At 42.4% G+C, this 20651-nt stretch overlaps 1 protein-coding gene across 1 annotated transcript in view; it reads left to right on the top strand.

Annotated features, from left to right (window-relative positions):
- LOC145351668 (protein diaphanous homolog 1-like) overlaps nucleotides 1-20651 on the top strand; it is a 98908-nt gene that overhangs the window by 49080 nt on the left and 29177 nt on the right. The window contains exon 9 of the mRNA XM_080201228.1: nucleotides 16625-16714. Within this exon, the coding sequence (XP_080057354.1) occupies nucleotides 16625-16714 (90 nt within the window). The remainder of the gene's footprint in view (nucleotides 1-16624; nucleotides 16715-20651) is intronic.

Consider the following 20651-nt stretch of genomic DNA (forward strand, 5'->3'; position numbering starts at 1 on the left):
CACGGGGGGTTAGGCTGATGTCTGGCAGGGGAATGTTATTCAATGATCTTGCATTGAACAATTCATTTTCAATTAGTTAAATTTCCCAGCTATAGCATTGAACGTATAACATTATTTCACTGTTGCAGTACTTCATAAAATCAAGTTTTGGCATTAATGGTGAAATAACATTTTGGCTTATTTTAATTCACAAAACATTTCCTGTCATCTGTTGCAAACAATTTATTTTGAGATGCTGGAATTTCTATTTTTCTTTCCCCAGTGAGACAGCTGTAGGTCAGAACTTATAGCCTTGGAGGTTACTGCAATGAAATTTGCCTCTGAATACATTTAAAAGACCTTCAGAAAAGTGAAGGCTCGCCAGAGACTCTGTTGAGTTCTAATATTTCCACTTCAATTTAAATTGTTCAGCCAAGGAGTCAAGTTGTAAAAATATGACCATTAGGGTCTCCTCAGTCAGAAGTCAAATATTTTGCATGTTAAGATCATGAACCTGTACATTTGCACAGCTATGAGTGCAGAGCCCTTTGTGTTTTAAATTTTAATCACGGGAGTTTTGGAATCTTTCAGCAGGTTTCTGTTCAAGAGTAAAGCTGATTATTTAGCTATTGTTGTTATGGTGCCATATTTTCTGTCTCTTGGTAGAAAATGCTAATTCAGGTGCTGACCACGGCTCAGTGGGTAGCGCACTGCAGAACAGAAGGTTGTGTGTTCAAGTCATAATCCAGACTGACGCTTCAGTCCATACTGAATGAGCACTACACTCAGTGATACCATCTTTCAAATAAAACATTAAACTGAGGCCCCACTTGCCCTGTCTGGAAGACATAAAACTCCAAAAAAAAATCTTCAGGGAGTAACAACAAATGCTTCCCACTATCGTAACTACCACTTATTCCTTAACCAACATTTCTAAAATAGATCAGCTTGTCATGACCATGTTACAGTTTGAGGGAGCTTGCTATGCATTAATTGGCTGCTATGTCTCCCATGTTCATAGTGACTACACTTCAGAAATATAAAGCAATTTGATGCACTCTAAGGTTGAGAGGCACTGCATATGGAATATTTGTTATTTTCAAACTCACAAGAATATGATGCAATAAAACACCCCAAGGTACTTCACAGGAGCAAAAATGTGGAGACATTGGGCAGCTTAACGAGAGGTTGCCCAATAAGAATGGGACAAGTTAGGGAGGTTGGGACTGTTCTCCTTGGAGTGAAAAGGGCTCAGAGTAGATTTGATGGAGATGCTTAAAATCATAGAGGACTAGACAGAGTAGATAAGGAGAAACTGCTTCTGCTCATGTAAGGATCGAGAATGAGAGGATGTAGATTTGAAGTGACTTGCAAAAGAAGCAAATGTGATGTGAGTTTTTTTCACACAACAAGTGGTTGGGGTCAACCACCAGCTTGCAGGTGCAGCAGGTGGTCAGGAAGGCGAATGGGATGCTGGCCTTCATAGCGAGGGGTATTGAATATAAAAGTAGGGAGGTCTTGCTGCAGCTGTATAGGGCATTGGTGAGGCCGCAGCTGGAGTACTGTGTGCAGTTTTGGGCGCCGCACCTGCGCAAGGATATTTTGGCCTTGGAGGGAGTGCAGAGGAGGTTTACTAGGCTGATACCGGAGTTGAGGGGGTTGAGCTATGAGGAGAGGCTGAATAAACTGGGCTTGTACTCGTTAGAGTTTAGAAGAATGAGGGGAGATCTCATTGAGACGTATAAGATGATGAATGGGATGGATAGGATAGAGGTGGAGAGACTCTTCCCGCTCAAAAAAGACAGTAGGACTAGGGGGCACAGCCTCAAGATAAAAGGGGGGCGGTTTAGAACGGAGTTGAGGAGGAACTTCTTCACTCAAAGGGTGGTGAATCTCTGGAATTCTCTGCCCGTTGAAGTGGTGGAGGCTGCCTCGCTAAATATTTTTAAGACGCGGGTTGATGGGTTTTTGATAAGAGAGGGGATTAAGGGTTATGGGGAGAGGGCGGGAAAGTGGAACTGAGCAGCGACAGATCAGCCATGATCTTATTGAATGGCGGGGCAGGCTCGAAGGGCTAGATGGCCTACTCCTGCTCCTATTTCTTATGTTCTTATGGGTATGGAATTGTGATGGCGGCAGTTTCAATCAAGGCATTCCAGAGGGCATCAGGTAATTATTTGAATAGAAACAATGTGCAAGGGTGTGAGGAAAAGGCAAGAAAATGGCCCTAAGTCGTAATGCTCATTTGAAGACTCAATGCAAATATGATGGGCTGAATGGCTTCCTGCCCTCCTAACGTTTCTGCAGTTGTATAATTCTGTGGTGAGGTAAGTTTTAAGAAGCATCAAAAGAAGAAGAGGTAGATAGAGTGTTTTGAAGAGCTACTGCCCTAGACAGCTGCATCTATTGCCATTGATTCAAATCTTTATTGCTCAAGGGGCCATCATTAGTGCAGCTTTGTTGGTCTGGAGATTGTTGTCGAGGTAGGGAAAGGCAGAGCCCTGGGTGGATTTGAAAACAAGTATAAGAATTTTAAAAGGCCTTGTTAAACTGAAAGACAGTGTAGTCAGTGAGCATGGAGATGATGGGTGAATGGGACTTGGTGAGCGTTACGATACAGGCAGCAGAGTTTTCAATTAGCTTACATTTAAGGCGAATGAAAGGTTGAAGGGCAGTCCGATTGGAAGAGTCAAGTCTCGAGGCAGCGAAGACATGAATGTGATTTTCATCAGTGGAAGATTGAGGCAGGGCAGGAATCGATCAGTGTTACAGAGGTGAAAATAGGCGGTCTTGGCGACAGCATGGATATCTGGTTGGAAGTTCATCTTGGGGTCAACATACACTAAGTTTGCAAACAGGTTCACCCTCAGACATTGCCAAGCATTCATGGTTAGATGTTTCTGGCAAGGACTGAAGACAATGGCTTTTCCAGATTTAGTCCAAGTACATTTCTGCTCCTATACTACATCTCAGACAAGCAGTCTGACTTTCAGAGCAGTGAGAGATTGGAGAGGTGGTGGTGAGGTAAACCACTACAGAATTCCCTTTTAAAAGAAGTTATTAACTGGTTTGGCAGCAGTTAATGATACTTCTTAACCCGAGCTTCCCCCCTTGTTACTTGTATCATGATCATCTGAACCTCTTGATACTAGCTCCCAAACAGTGTGAAGAATCAAATTGCCATTTAGCTTACAAAGCTTCATAAACCTGAAAAGCACTAACACATCCTTCCTTGCTCTCCTCCGTTTCAGTGTAAAGATCCTCATGTCTCAAGTGCCCTTTCATAGCAATAGCAGTTTTTTTCTCGGAAGGTCATGGGTCTCTGGAACTCTGCTCTTCAAAAGGCAGAATTTTTTAATAAATTTAAGGCAAAGCCAGATAGATCGTTGATTAACAAGGGGATGAAGGTTATCAGGAGTAGGCAGGCATGTGGGGTTGAAATTGCAATCAGGTGAACCATGATTTTATTAAATAGTGAAGCAGGCTTGAGGGGCTGAGTGGCCACCTCCTCCTAATTTGTATGTTCATAAACCTGATAACAACCTTGTGAATCTGCAACATGTCTCTGTTGCTTCAATATCCTCCCAATAATAGGATTCCCAAAATTTCTAAATTCGTGCAAGTTAAGGTCTCATACAAGTTCTTTTACCTACTTTGCTCTTTGTCTTGACTCCTTTCCAATCCTGCCATGAGTGGACCTGAAGAACATGTCTGGGAACGTACTAAATATTTTCAAAGTATAAAAATTCCCCAGTGATTGATGATGTGATTCTGAAATGGTTCTGGGCAACAGTACTACTTTTGCCTCATGCCAAAGAGCTCTGACAGAATATTTATCATTTCAACTTCCATCCCATGAATTCAATTGATTATGAGGTGGCATTTAAAGCCCCTGGATTTAAAGCCAACACAATAAAAGGCCATGCCTTTCATAATATGTGGTATACCCGCATTAAAAACATTGGAAGAAAAATAAATCATGTACTTGACGTCGAATTAAATGACCTACCAAGAAAGTGCCATTTCTGTGTGCTAGCTTGATAAATTAGAACTATTTCTCGCAATCAGTTCACCCAATTTTTAAAATTTACAGTAGATAAAAAAGATTGGGAAAACTGCCAATCATAAAAGTTTGGAAGCCAAAAAGCGAAGCTGTTTTTCACTAGGAGCATTCATTGCCCAGAGCAAAAGCAAACTGCTAACCTGTGGTTTGGAATTTGAGTAGGCAACTAAAGGCAAATTAACCTATTAATTACAGATAAAATGCAATAAATTATTTCAGGAAATAGACTGGAGGGCTAAAACAATTGGTTAATAAGTGACAATCGCTATCCATATTGTGAGCTATAAGCCTGTGGGCTGATACAGAGATAGTTGTATAGTATTTTAAATTATATATACATATTGTGTGTGTGTGTGTGTATTTAATTTAAAATGCTATATAACTATCTCTGTATCAGCCACAGCCTTATGGCTCTGCAGATCTCTTGGCTAAATAGGGTCTCTTGTGCATTCCCAGTTTTATTTACTCTGACATTGGTGTCAATGCCTTCCTAATTCCCTACTTAAGTCTCATTGCCTCTCTTTCCTCTTCTGGTCATTGGCCTAAATATCTCCTTATGTGGCTCAATGTTAACTTTTGTTTGATGCTGTGAAGAGTTCCTCAAGATATTTCACTATCCTAAAGGTGTTATCTTAATACAAGCTTTTATGGTTCCAATCCCTGCAGAATTTTAAGGCGAAGCTCAACTTAAGAATTTGCAAAAGAAGTGGAACTCACTATAATATTGTTTATGTCATGGTCCCAAGGACAGAATACAATATAAAACTAAAATTACGGATATACTGGGCTGGGTAAGATCAGTCTAAAAATAGAAAGCGGAGAGAGCATCTCACGCCTGTTGCAGGATTATTGAGGAAATCACCCCCAAGGGTCATTGACTAGGCCTCTGCTATTTCTCACATAAAGAACTTAAATACAGAAACCAGTTGCAGACTTGTTAAATTTGTAAGACAGCGCTAGAATCAGGAGAGTAGAAATTATGGAGGGTGCAATTAATGATGCAAAATAATTAATTCGTTTGGGTAGATAAATTGTGAGGAATTGCTTGCAAAAGTTAAAACGAAGGAACAGAATTTATCGCAGAGAGATTTAAAAGGGAGCCTCAGGAGCACGTTCAACATTGAGAATATGACAAATTAATTTAAAAAACATATAGAACTTAGCTGGTGAGTGCCCAATAGTACCCATTATGCACAAATCCTTAAATCCTGGCTTTGCCAAATTTTACCCCAGCTCTGTACACTTGGATAAGTCGGGCAGGGGATAAGTATGAACTGAAACCTGGATAAATAAACACAAAAGGTGTGTACGTTTCTCATAACTTGATTTGGAAGTTCTTAGGATTGAGAGGATGAGCACAAGGGTGGATAAATTCAGGCCTGCCATGAGGATGAATTCCCTGAAGGAAATGTTGCAATCTGGGCTGATTTGGATTCTGGCACCATTTAATTTTATTTTGTTATAAGCCCAAAATAATTGAACTGTGCCATCTTGTCTCCTTAATTACTCAGTTGCTGAGTGCGCACTCTCGTGTTGTACTGATCCCATATAGACCAAGGTGGCTTCTCATCTATGCTGGTGACAGCAGGGATAAAATGGCAAGTGAGTTTATATTGGTCTCAGTTTCGCAGTAAAAGGGAATGAGAAATTCCATAGCTGGAAAGTGTGAGGGCACAGACAACATTGTGCGTCACTATGATGCCTTCCAAATTCAAATAGCCTGCCAATGATCATATTGGCAAAGTGGCAGTAAGATCTCACACAGCTAATGATTGGCACCTTTAAGAAGATGTATGTGGGAAAGAAGTGAAGCTATAGTGTGAACTAATTGCTGTTTAAAGCAAAAAAGAGCCTTTACTTTAACCTGACATTGTGCCACAACCCATCATGTAATTATGTTGTGGGTTCATTGTGACATCGAACAAAAAACAACACAGCACGAGAAATGGGCCCTTCAGCCCAATGAGCCCGTGCCGCCATTTTAACATCTTCAAGATGGGCGCTGTTAACTCTAATGGGTATTTGCTGGAGACAGTACTCCTTTAACAGCGCTGCCTTTTCTGCCCTTGGTACAGAGACCAATGCACTGCACTGCTAAAAGCCTGTTGCTAAGTAACGTCTCCATGAGCCTGTGAAAGGAGCTTGGCTGCTTCCTACATCAACTGGGAAAACAATTTGTTCTGCACGTATAAAGTAGGGTAAAATATGAAATCCTCAGCCAGATTCACCAGAGGCGTGCTGTTGGGTTGTTTTGCTGATTATCTAGCTAGCCACAAATTGTCTGACATACCCACTAATGTAATTCACATCCATCAGGTTTATCTGCTTTCAAAACAAATTGCTGACATGATCTGCATGAGAAAAGATTCCTGACATCAAAGTAATTCGGTGAATTTTTATAATGTTCATGCCTCACATGTAAAGAGACTGTGCAGTCGCCCATTTTACCTCCTGAGTCCACCAGTTATTGTATCTTTTCATAAATCTTTACTAAAAACAGAAGATTGCTGGGTTGTTACTGGATAACTAACTTTAGGTGGTTAGAAGGGAGTTCAAATGTTTAATCCACTTTTTTGAGCTTAAATCGAAAATGCACAACATTAAATACTGAGATTTTCAGCAAGAGGCTTTGAATGTGTGCAATAGCTAATGTGTGCATGGATGCCATGTGAATTTCAGATATAGAAAGCTGTTGTCAGCTAGTTTTGATGTTGGAAGAAATTAAGTGCAAGGACACTTCTGATATATTTGAAATGGTGTTAATCTCAGCGAAGAAAGACTGAAGATTACAGAACTATATTTAAGAAGTCATTTGTTCCTCTAACACTTTTAGGGAATAATTGACTCCTGAGTTCTCCAGAAGAAATGAGCAGTGCATAAATTGATAAAACCGCAAAGTGAAATGGGTTGGTTTCTATTTAAACAAAACAGAAATTCAATCTGTTTCTTTGATCTTATTGTGGCTACAACCAGATGTAAAGCAGAAGCTCTCATCACATTTAATAGCATGTCAAGCTGAAAAGGTGCAACACGTATTGGTAGTGCTAGCAATTTCTCACTGCAGTACCTTTGAAAAGTTTTCTCCCTCAATTTTCTCCTCTTGAAAGTGCTGGCAAGTAACAGCCTAGATAAACTCACCCTCTTACAACACAGTACTGTGCCTGTATTAGCACTGAAACAACTATCCAGTTTATCCCACCACAGCACGTATTTTGCCCCATAAGTTTGCAGTCCTATCAACCTCCACTCCCCTGCCTTATCTCTGTAATCTTGCACATTGTTTTCAGATTGCAATCCCAATTCCCTTTTGAATAATTCGATCAAACCTGCCTCCTCCATCCTGTGAAGAAGGTTATTCCAGATGCCATTGTTTTTTATTCCTCACATCATTTCTACTCCTCTTTGTCAATTATTTTGAGTCTGTGTCTTCTAGTTCTCGATGCTCTCTTGAGTAGGGACAGTTTCTCACTATTTACACTGTCCTTATCCCTCAGGATCTTGGACACTCTATCAAGTCTCTTCTGCAAAGAAAACAGCCTCAACATCTCCAATCTATACTGATAATTATAGTTCTTTCTCCCTGGAGTTATTCTTGTGAATCTCCTCTGTGCTGTCTCCAATGCTTTCACATCCTACCTCAAATAGGGCACCCAGAACTGGATGCCGTACTCTAGATGAGGTCTAACAAAGAACAAAGAAAATTGTAGCACAGAAACAGGCCCTTCAGCCCTCCAAGACTGCACTGACCATGCTGCGCGACTGAACTAAACCCCCCTACCCTTCTGGGGACCATATCCCTCTATTTCCATCCTATTCATGCATTTGTCGAGACGTCCCTTAAAAATCGCTACCATGTCCACTTCCACTACCTCCCCCGGCAACGAGTTCCAGGCACCCACTACTCTCTGTGTAAAAAAACCTGCCCCGAACAGTCCTTTAAACCTTGCTCCTCGCACCTTATTCCTGTGCGCCCAAATAATTGACTGTTTCACTCTGGGGGAAAAAGCTCTGACTATCCACTCTGTCCATGCCTTTCATAATCTTGTAGACTTCCATCAGGTCGCCCCTTGACCTCCATCTATCCAGTGAGAACAAACCAAGTTTCTCCAACCTCTCCTCAAAGCTAATGCCCTCCATTCCAGGCAACATCCTGGTAAATCTTTTCTGTACACTCTCCAAAGCCTCCACATTCTTCTGGTAATGTGGCGACCAGAATTGAACACTATATTTCAAGTGCAGCCTAACTAAATGTCTGACACAAGTTCAACATGACTTCTTACTCTTATATTCAATGGCCCTGCTAATAAAACCTACAATACTGTATGCTTTATTAATTGCCCTCTCAACCTATCCTGCCACCTTCAATGACTTATGGCACGTAGATTCTGAGGTTCTTGCACCTCCTTTAGAATTTCTCCCTTTGTTTTATACCTTCTGTCAAATTGAATCACCTTTCTCTTCTCTACATTGGACTTCATCTGCCACGGCTCTGCCTAATTCACCAATATGTCTGTGTCTGTTTAAAGTTCAAGATTATCAACAACACAGTTGATAACATTTCCAATCTTCCTCTCATCTGCAAATTTTGAAATTCTGTCCTGAGAGTTACAGTCTATGTCATTAATGTACCTCAGAAAAGCCAACACTGACCCTGGGGAACTCCATGACAAGCCTTCCTCTGATCTGGAAAAAGTCTTCAGTACTCTGTTTCCTTCACTCACTCAATTCCTTATCCAAGTGCATACGTTGCCTTTTATTCTGTGGGTTAGAATTTTGCTCATAAGTTTCTTCTGTATATCAAATGCCTTTTGAAAATCCATATACATCGCACTTTTATCAACCTTCTCTGTTGCCTTCTCAAAAATCTCCAGCAAATTAATTAAACATGATTTTCCTAGATGAATCCCTGCTGGCTTTCTTTAATTATCCTGCACCTATCTAAGTGACTAAGTCGCAAACTAAAGTTTCCCTACAACTGAAATCACAGAGTGGTCTGTAGCTGCTAGCTCTATCCTTGCACTACTTTTTGAACAAGGGTGTAACGTTCACAAAAAATGCTGGAAGATCTGACCGCATCAGTGGAGAGAGAATAGAGCCAACGTTTCACTTCAACATGACCCTTCGTCAGACCTCCAGTGTCAGCGCTGATGAACGGTCATCCTGACTCAATGTTGGTTCTATCCTCTCTCCACAAATGCTATCAGACCTATTGAGATTTTCCAGCATGTTTTCTTCCTGTTTCTAATTCCAGCATCCACAGTACTTTGCCTTTTTCTTGGTGTGTAACATTCAAATTCTTCACTCTTCTGGCACCACCCCTGTGCCTAAGGAAGACTATAGCTTCTGCAATTTCCGCACTCATTTCCCTGAATACCCTTGGACGACACCAGTCGTGAAGCAATTAAAATCACAATGCTCAAGAAGGCAGAATTAGATAAATGCTGATAACTTGGATCAAGGATCACAATTTTGATATCAAGGCATTGTTTAACTGGGAGTTAGTGTAGGTTGGCAAGCGTAGGTGACTGGTTGAATGGGTTAGCACTTGAGCAGCAGAGATTTTGTGAGCAGGTTTCTGGAGAGTAGAATGTGAGAAGCTGGCTAGGGGTATGTTGGAATAGTCATGTCTAGCAATAACAAAGAAGGTTTCAGTAGTAGATGAAGCTACGAAGTGACAGAGATGCAAGATGTTATGTTCTTATGTGATCGAAACCACATTTCAGGGTGATATTTGACACCAAAGTTTGAATAGTCCACTTCCGCCTCAAACAGTTGCCAGGAGAGTGATGGAGTCCATATCAAGAGAGCAGAAGTTATGGTAGAGACGCAATGGTTTTGGCCTACCCAGTGTTTAATTGTAGGAATTTTCTGATCATCAGTACTAAAAGTTAACATCAGCCTGCCAACTTAAAGACAGCAGAGGATTCAAAAGAAGTGACAATGAGATAAAGTTGGCTGTCATCAGCGTATGTGTGAAAGCCAATATTGTGTTTTCAGGTGATGCTGCTTAGGGGCAGCATATCAATGAGAGTTAGGAGGAGGCCAAGGATGGATGATTGGGGAATACTTAGAGGTAACTGCAGAAATGGAAAGAGAAGCTGTTGACAGTGATATATATACCAAACCACTGGAGTTAGAGTGGTTATTCACCTATGGGAATTGACACTATCAGAAATGAACGTGACCTAATCCTCAGATGATGTTGGGCACGTGTGCTCCTACAAGAGTTGTGAATTAGTGATCCTATCAAGAATCCTAAGTAATGTTTTCCTCCTTCCCGAACGCATATGCATTGAGGCCAATTGCATCAACGGTATGGTGCACAACTGTGATCTGCTCATTCAACACAGGAAATGGAGTGCCTGGTACCTTCCTGACTAAAATCTACATTTGGCAACATAGTTGACCAGAAAAGCTATTCTTGAGCACACTTTAAGTATATTTTCTTTTGTAGAATCCATTTCAATCAATTTAAACTGTTCCAAAATTGATATTTGTTTAAGTTGGACATGTGCCAAGATAACAGAAGTTGTGCAATGGTGAAGTGAAATCTAATAGCCTGGAGGAGCAGAAGGCAGCTGCCTTAGTTTGTCTTTTCCCCTTTTACCTTGGGGCTCTTAATAAAACCAGTCCATTTCTGGATTATAGGGACAATGCTTAATTGTGGCTTACCATATTATTATAGTTTAATTGGCCATTATTTTCGTGACACCTGCGAAGTGGTGAAGGAGGCAGTGGACAGATGGATGGCACTTTAGAGGTGTGGTTGGCTGATCTTATTTTAGAGAGGTCTGTCTCAGATTCCTCTTCCGTACTGTTATCAAAAATCTAATTGTAATTTGATAGTCGAGTAAGTAAATGACATATGGTACATTTCTTTATTCATAGCAGATCCTTCTCTTAAACATTTGGAACTTTTGAGCCATGTTTAGAAATGGTAGTGTTAACCTCAAATATAGAAATAAAAGGGGAAAACCATCGCTGCCAAAGCCAGTTTGCCAATAGGAAATTCATCCCTAAGCTCTTTTTAAAAACTGAATCTGAATGTTATTAGAATCAGGACTTGAGCAATAATCTGGACCCTTGCCCACATCCAGCAAGGTTCCACATCAGAAACACAGCCTAGTTGACTTGGCTTTTGTGTGTATGTCAACAGTTGGTGTGTGGTAGCATGGAAAAGTGAGAGAAGGTAAATGGGATGTAATGACAACACATAATTTTCACCTTCACTGCTGAAGGTACATTCTCGCAGTATCACGTTACTTTTCATTTCCGCATTTACCACCTGTTATGAATTTCTATGTCACTATGATTGGATGAGACAGTTTGTCAATGATTTTTTGATGCCAAATTAAAAATGTTAACTGCTAGAAATGTATTGGAATTCAAGTAACATCTGATGTTGAAAAGGTTAACTGAACTCTGACAAAGTCAAAGACTTTTTCTTCCAAATGCTTATGAACTTGTTCTGGATTCCCAGCAACACGTTGGATTTATTAGTTGGGTTTTGTTCCTGTGTTGCTTGATGATTTTAGTGAGACCATAAGACATAGGAGCAGAATTAGGCCACTCGGCCCATCAAGTCTGCTCCACCACTCAATCAGGGCTGATATTTTTCTCATCCCTATTAGAACATAGAACACTACAGCACAAACAGGCTCTTCGGCCCACGAGTTGCGCCGATCACATCAACACCTACCAATCTATAGACCTATCTATAACCCCCAATCCCATAAAACCCCATATACTCATCCAGAAGTCTTTTAAAAGACCCCAGCGAGTTCGCCTCCACCACCACTGACGGCAGCCGATTCCATTCACTCACCACCCTCTGAGTGAAAAACTTACCCCTAACATCACTTCTGTACTTTCCTCCCCGCACCTTAAATCTGTGTCCTCTCGTAGCGACCATTTCAACCCGGGGAAATAGCCTCTGAGAATCCACCCTATCTATTCCTCTCAACATTTTATAAACCTCTATCAGGTCGCCTCTCAACCTTCGTCTCTCCAGGGAAAAGAGACCCAGCTCCCTCAACCTAACTTCATAAGGCATGCCTCCCAGTCCAGGCAACATCCTTGTAAATCTCCTCTGTACCCTCTCAATAGCTTCTACGTCTTTCCTATAGTGAGGCGACCAGAACTGCGCACAGTACTCCAAATGAGGCCTGACAAGGGTCTTATAAAGTTGCAGCATTACCTCCTGACTCCTAAACTCAATCCCTCGATTAATGAAGGCCAGTACACCATACGCCTTCTTGACCACCTTCTCCACCTGCGAGGCCGATTTAAGAGTCCTGTGGACCCAGACCCCAAGATCCTTCTGCTCTTCAACACTACTAAGACTCCTGCCCTTGATAGTGTACTCATTCATCCCGTTGGTTCTGCCAAAATGGACGACTACGCATTTATCCGCGTTGAAGTCCATCTGCCACTTCTCCGCCCAGTCCTGCATCCTATTTATGTCCTGCTGCAACTTTTGACATCCTTCCAGACCATCCACAACACCACCGACCTTCGTGTCATCAGCGAACTTACTTACCCATCCCTCCACTTCCTCATCCAGGTCATTTATGAAAATGACAAACAGCAAGGGTCCTAGAACAGATCCCTGGGGCACTCCACTGGTGACTGACCTCCATGCCGAAAAAGCCCCATCCACAACCACTCTCTGCCTTCTGCAGGCAAGCCAGTTCTGGATCCACAAGGCCAAAGGCCCTTGGATCCCATGCCCTCTCACCTTCTCAAGAAGTCTTGCATGGGGGACCTTATCAAACGCCTTGCTGAAGTCCATGTACACCACGTCCACGGCACTTCCTTCGTCAATGTGTTCAGTCACATTATCGAAGAACTCAACTAGGCTCGTAAGGCACGACCTGCCCTTGACAAATCCATGCTGACTATTCCTGATCATGTCAAACCTCTCCAAATGCTCGTAAATCTTGTCCCTCAGAAGCCTCTCCATCAGCTTACCAACCACTGAGGTCAGACTCACCGGTTGGTAATTTCCCGGGCTATCTCTGTTCCCTTTCTTGAAAATAGGGACTACATCCGCAATCTTCCGGAACCTCTCCCGTCTCCATTGACGACGCAAAGATCATCGCCAGGGGCTCTGCAATCACTTCCCTCGCCTCCCACAGTATCCTGGGGTACATCCCATCTGGTCCCGGCGACTTATCTATCTTGATAGAATTCAAAAGTTCTAACACATCCTCCACCTTAATATCCACAAACTCAATCTTTTCCATCTGCTGCAAATCCGTAGCAAAATCTCCCAGATCAGCTTCCACCGTGAATACTGAGGCAAAGTACTCATTAAGCACCTCTGCCATTTCTTCTGGTTCCACACAGACCTTTCCCCCTTCACCTTTTATAGGTCCTATCCCTTCTCTTCTCATCCTTTTACCTTTCACATATTTATAGAAGGCCTTGGGATTCTCCTTAATCTTACCCGCCAAGGTCTTCTCATGACCCCTTCTGGCTCTCCTAATTTCCCTTTTAAGCTCCTTTCTACAGTCCTTATACTCCTCAAGATCCTTAACCTCTCCTAGTTCCCTGAACCTTTTGTACACCTTCCCTTTCCTCCTATTCTCTATTCTCCTGCCTTTTCCCCAAAACTCATGATCCCCTTATAAATCAAGAACCTATCAACCTCTGTCTTAAAGACACTCAATGACCTGACCTCCACAGCTTTCTACAGCAAAGAGTTCCACAGATTCACCACTGTCTGGTTGAAAAAAATTCTTCCTCATCTCTGTTTTAAAGCATCGTCCCTTTAGCCTGAGGTTGTGCCCTCTTCTAGTTTTTCCTACTAGTGGAAACATTCTCTTCACATCCACTCTATCCAGGCGCCTCAGCAGCCTGTAAGTTTCAATAAGATCCCCCTTCATCCTTCTAAACTCCAAGGTGCACAGGCCCACAGTCCTCAACCGTTCCTCATACAACAAGCTCTTCATTCCAGGGATCATTCTTGTGAACCTTCTCTGGACCCTTTCCAAGGCCAGCACAACCATCCTTTGATATGGGGCCCCAAACTGTTCACAATACTCTAAATGGGGTCTGAACAGACCCTTATACGGCCTCAGAATTACATCCCTGCTCTTGTATTCTTGCCCTCTTGATAGAAACGCTAACATTGCATTTGCCTTCCTGACTGCTGACTGAACCTGCACATTAACCTTAAGAGGATCTTGAACAAGTTCCTCAAGTCCCTTTTGTGTTTCTGATTTCCTAAGCATTTCCCCATTTAGAAAATAGTCTATGCCCCTATGCCTCCATTCCTCCTTCCAAAGTGCATAATGTCACACTTTTCCACATTGCTTTCCATCTGCCATTTTGTGTCCACTCTCCTAACCTGTCCAAGTCCTTCTGCAAGTCCTGGTTCCTCAATACTAGGCTGGGGGTGTTGTGGATAGTGTGGAGGGATGTCAGAAGTTGCAACGAAACACTGATAGGATGCAAGACTGGGCGGAGAAGTGGCAGATGGACTTCAACCCAGTTAAGTGTGTGGTGATTCATTCTGGCAGGTCAAATAGGATGACAGATTATAATATTAAGGGTAAGACTCTTGGTAGTGTGGAAGATCATAAGGATCTTGGGGTCCAGGTACATAGGAAGCTCAAAGCAGCTTCGCAGGTAGAGGCTGTGGTTTGAAAAGGCATATGGAGTACTGGCATTCATCAATCGAGGAGTTGAGTTTAGGAGTCAGGAGATAATGCTGCAGCTGTATAAGACCCTGGTCAGACCCCAGTTGGAGAACTGTGCTCAGTTCTGGTTGCCTCATTACAGAAATGATGTGGAAGCCATAGAAAGGGTGCAGAAGAGATTTACAAGAATGTTGCCTGGATTGGTGGCATGCCTTATGAGGATAGGTTGAGAGAGTTCGATGTTTTCTCCTTGGAAAGATGAAGGATGAGAGGTGACCTGATAGAGGTCTATAAGATGATGGGAGGTATTGATCAAGTGGATTCTCAGAGGCTTTTTCCCAGGGCTGAAATGGTTGCCACAAGAGAACACAGGTTTAAGGTGCTGGGGAGTAGGTACGGACGAGATGTCAGGGGTAAGTTTTTCAGTCAGAGGGTGATGGATGCCTGGAATCGGCTGCCAGCAGTGGTGATGGAGGCGGATTCGAGAGGGTCTTTTAAGAGACTTTTGGATCAGTACGTGGAACTCGGTGAGATAGAGGGCTCTCGATAAGCCCAGTAGGTACGTGTGTAGTGTGGGCGGCACGGTAGCACAGTGGTTAGCACTGCTGCTTCACAGCTCCAGGGTCCTGGGTTCGATTCCCGGCTCGGGTCACTGTCACTGTCGCTGTGGAGTTTGCATGTTCTCCTCATGTCTGCTCTGGTTTCCTCCCACAGTCCAAAGATGTGCGGGCTAGGTTGATTGGCCGAGCTAATAAATTGCCACTTAGTGTCCAGGGATGCATAGCTTAGAGGGATTAGTGGATATAATATGTAGGGATATGGGGGTAGGGCCTGGGTGGGATTGTGTTCGGTGCAGACTCGATGGGCCGAAGGGCCTCTTTCTGCACTGTAGGGTTCTATGATTCTATGAGGTAGGGACATGTTCGGCGCAACTTGTGAGCCGAAGGGCCTGTTGTGCTGTAGTTTTTCTATGTTTCTATGTTTTTAATACTACTTGTCCCACTACATATCTTTGTACCTGAAAGGGGGCGTTCTATGATACGGAGGGTGGTTCTGGCTGAATAATAAGTCAGATAAACTCCTACTGTTTAGCTCAGAATTCGCATTTTACCAAGAGACCAAGTAATCCCCTTTGATACCTTTTTGTTTCTAGATGTGGCCTTTGAAAAATTATTCATGAATATTACAGATTTCTCAATTTAAATCTCCCTTTTTATTAGTCAAATGGAATATTGTTCTAATGGGCATGAGAAAATATTAAATTCTTCCCCAGTAATCAGCAAATGAATTCCTGTTCTGTGTACTGCTGTGTCATAAAGACCAGGAGGGTCTAAAGATGTGATTTCCCTGCCTGAGTTGGACGATCTATTCCTACACGAGGAAGTTACCCTTGAAGTGAAAAGATCTGTCCTGGTTCCTACAGCTGCTTACTCTTCAGTGATTACAAATGGGATTGATGTATATGGCATGTTATAACTGGTTACACTACTCTCTACCCCCCAATTTCAACAGCTGATGATGGGTGGTCACTGTCAGGGGAGATGATAAAAGGTAATGCTGGTATCTATGGCATCAAATTCCACCAAGAGTCCAAACCTGCTTGAAAGAATGGAAAGAAAAACTGGGTAGGCTAGATGTAGATACTGAAACATTTTGATTGCTGATTGGGGTATGTATAACATAATGGAAGGCATTGTCATTTTCTTGTGGAAACAAATGTGGAATTTTGCACTTGTAAACTTATTCTGTATATCAATACAGATTGTTGTTGTATTTGTATTCCACTAATTTTGCCCTTTCCAAAGGTCAGTTCAGTAACATATTCGTACTTAAGGCTTTGTAATTCCTGAATCAATTTAGTCAGCTGTGATTTCTGATGATTTGTCTTATGGTATTACTGGTGTCTGATCTCTGTTTGTTGTCCTTGTTCCTTACACAGAGGGTGATGCAACGGGGGTGATGGACAGTCTAATGGAGGCCCTTCAGTCAGGAGCTGCCTTCAGGAGAAAGAGAGGTCCACGGCAAGCCGGTAAGAACTAAACACAAACAAATTTCAGCTTATTAATGCACAGTATAAAACATGTTTTTGCACACCTATAAGAACAATTATTAATCAACTGTAAAGTGTTGGTTTGAAGAAGTGCCAATGAAGTTTTGTGGAGCTTCACTGACGAGCTGTGATTTTCTAGCAGCCTTGTGACAAAATGATAAAAGACCTTGGCGTTGCTAATGTGACGTACTATTATTCTACACACTTTATATGTGTGCATAATGTGTACACTTTTTTTGGAATAAAAGTGGAAAATGCTGGAAGTACTCAGTAGGACTGGCAACATTTCTGATTTTTTTTCCCAGTCTGAGAGTCGTTGACCTGAAGCGTCAACTTTGTTTTCCTCTCCACAGCTGCGAACAAGCCTGCTGAATATTACCAGAATTTTCTGTTTTTATTTCAGATTTCCAGCATCCACAGTATTTTGCTTTTGATTCTTTTCTTGCGAGTTTTCTGAAGGATGTTTCAAAATCATATTTCATTTTGATCTTGGATCTCTTAGGGCGAGAGAACATTGATTGGTTCTCTGAAACAATTTGCAATAGCTGAGCAAGGGAAACATTTAGGATTCAGGAATCAAATCAATTTTGCTCTATTTTCAATTTGTAATGGTCGGAACATAAGAATTAAAGAAGGCCACTCAACCTCTTGAACCTGGTCGGTCATTCAATTAGATCATGGCTGATTTGTATCTTAATTCCATTTGCCCATCCTGGGGCTGTAACACTTAATTCCCCTGCTTAACAAAAATTTAGCAATTTCAGTTTGAAATTTTCAATTGACCCCAGTCTCAACAGCCATTCGAGTAAAGATTTTCAATTTTCCACCATTTTTTTGGATGAAGAACTGCTTCCTGACTTCACCCCTTAGTGGCCAGCTACACCTTAAAGTTATGACCCTTGGTTCTGCAGGTCTCCCACAACAGAGAAAGTAGCTTCTCTCTTTGCTATCAACTCCTTTAAACGTCTTAAATAACCGAATCACATCACCCTTTAATCTTCAATAATACAGGGCGCTATAACATACTCCCCATAATCTGAGCTTTTATATTCCTGAATTAAGAACATAAGAAATAGGAGCAGGAGTAGGCCATCTAGCCCTTCGAGCCTGCCCCGCCATTCAATAAGATCATGGCTGATCTGTCGTGGCTCAGTTCCACATTCCCACCCTCTCCCCATAACCCTTAATCCCCTCTCTTATCAAAAACCCATCAACCCGCGCCTTAAAAATATTTAGCAAGGTAGCCTCCACCACTTCAACGGGCAGAGAATTCCAGAGATTCACCACCCTTTGAGTGAAGAAGTTCCTCCTCAACTCTGTTCTAAACCGCCCCCCCTTTATCTTGAGGCTGTGCCCCCTAGTCCTACTATCCTTTCTGAGCGGGAAGAGTCTCTCCACCTCTATCCTATCCATCCCATTCATCATCTTATACGTCTCAATGAGATCCCCTCTCACTCTTCTAAATTCTAACGAGTACAAGCCTAGTTTATTCAGCCTCTCCTCATAGCTCAACCCCCTCAACTCTGGCATCAGCCTAGTAAACCTCCTCTGCACTCCCTCCAAGGCCAAAATATCCTTGCGTAAGTACGGCGCACAAAACTGCACACAGTACTCCAGCTGCGGCCTCACCAATGCCCTATACAGCCGCAGCAAGACCTCCCTACTTTTATATTCAATCCCCCTCGCTATGAAGGCCAGCATCCCATTCGCCTTCCTGACCACCTGCAAGCTGGGTTTTTGCGACTCATGCACAAGGACCCCGAGGTCCGTCTGCACCGTCGCCTGCTGCAGTTTTTCGCCATGTAAGTAATAGTCCTCCTACCATTATTCCTACCAAAGTGGACCACCTCGCACTTGCCAACATTAAATTCCATTTGCCAGTTCCTGGCCCATTCGCCCAGCCTATCTAGATCCTTCTGTAGACTCTGCACACCCTCCGCACAATTTGCCGTTCCACCAATCTTGGTGTCATCAGCAAATTTCGACACCATACACTCAGTTCCCTCCTCCAGATCATCTATATAAATGGTAAATAGCTGAGGCCCCAGCACCGACCCCTGGGGCACTCCACTAGTCACCATCCGCCAATCCGAATAGCACCCATTGACCCCCACTCTCTGCCTCCTATTTGACAACCAATCCTCTATCCACGCTAACACCCTACCCCCAACTCCATGTCCCCTGACCTTCTGCAATAACCTCTTGTGAGGTACCTTGTCAAACGCCTTCTGAAAATCCAGAAAGACCACATCCACCGGCTCTCTTCTATCCACCGCCCTAGACACATCCTCATAGAACTCCAATAAATTTGTCAGACACGACTTCCCTTTAATGAAACCGTGCTGCGTCTGCTCTATCAAGCAATTCCCCTCAAGATGCCTCGCTATTTCCTCCTTGATGACGGATTCTAACATTTTACCTACAACAGACGTACCCACACAACCTCATTCGAACACTCCTCCAAGATATCATTTCTCTTTACTGCAGTAATTGACTGCTTAATCAATAGTGAAACACTACTTCCCTTATAACATCCTCGTCCATCTTGCCTAAAGAATTTTGAGTTGCCAGTACTATTCTTCCCTCAGCCATGTCTCTGTGATGGCAACAATATCACAATCCCGTGTATCAGTCCACACCCTTAACTCATCAGTCTTACCTATTACACTCTTAGCATTAAAGACCATTCAGTGTTGCCTTACTCTCTTGACTCTCAACATCACTGAACTTGCTCTGACTTGCTTCCTTTACTATAGCATGATGTGTTTTTATTTAACTAATGTTCTGCGTCCCCTCCCCCGCCAAACTTGTTTAAACTCCTCCCAACAGCACTAGTAAGCCTACCCGCAAGGATGTTGGCTCCAGTGTGGTTGAGGCACGGTCCTGCCTTTCCCAGAAATCATTTCAGTGAGCCAGGAATCTAAAACCTTCCCTCCTGCTCCAACTCTTGATCCATGCATTCATCTGTTCTAGTTTCCTGTTTCTACATTCGTGCGTGACACGTCCTGCTTTTTAAGTATTGGCTAGTTCCCTGAATTCTTGATGCAAGACCTCATTCTTCAGTTTACCTATATCATTAGCAGCAACATATACCACCTCATCATCACCTCCCCTTTCCAGATGCCCTGCAACTGTTCAGTGACCATCACTGCCAATACAAGGACCAATATTTATCCCTCAAGCAACTTCACTAAATCGGATGATCCGATCATATTACCTCTTTGCTAATTTTTGGAACCATTCTGTTCCTATGTGAGCTGCTGCATTTCCTACGTTACAATGGTGACTACGTTTCAAAAAATACTTCATTGCTAATAAAGTATTTGTAATATCCTGAGGTGTGGATCATGCTAGATAAACACAGTTTATTTCCTAACCTGTTTCAAATTGATGATCACATCATTCATCACACATGCTTCTCTTTTTCAAGAACATTTCAATCTTAGCACAAAACCAGTTGCAAGGGAATAAAAACAGAAAATGCTGGAAAAATTCAGCAGGTCTAGCAGCATCTGTGGAAAGAGAAACTGAGTTATCATTTTGAGTCTGTATCACACTTCTTGGCTTTGGAAATTTGGTTCGAAAGTTTACTTCTGTGATAGCTTTGTTTAATTCCTTGTCAATGCATCAAAATATTAACTCTGGATATCCCCAAATTCTGACGATTGGTCTTGAAGTAAACTGCACCATTATAATAACTGCTACTTTGAGTGCAAAACTACTAAATACACAGAAAAAATATCATAATGTAGGAAAGAGTTGAACAGACCAAGATAGCTTCTTGGATTTTCCATCCAATTATGCACTGTATAAATGATGTGGAATGGGGGAGAAGCTGGGTCTACAGAAAAATTTGGCTTTGGGCTTTTTTTAGCAAGTCCTTATACTGCTGAAAAGCCAGTACAACTGACATTAA

This window comes from Carcharhinus amblyrhynchos, chromosome 13 (genome assembly GCF_965287045.1).
Source record: "Carcharhinus amblyrhynchos chromosome 13, sCarAmb.v2.hapA, whole genome shotgun sequence".
In the NCBI taxonomy this organism is placed as follows: Eukaryota; Metazoa; Chordata; class Chondrichthyes; order Carcharhiniformes; family Carcharhinidae; genus Carcharhinus; species Carcharhinus amblyrhynchos.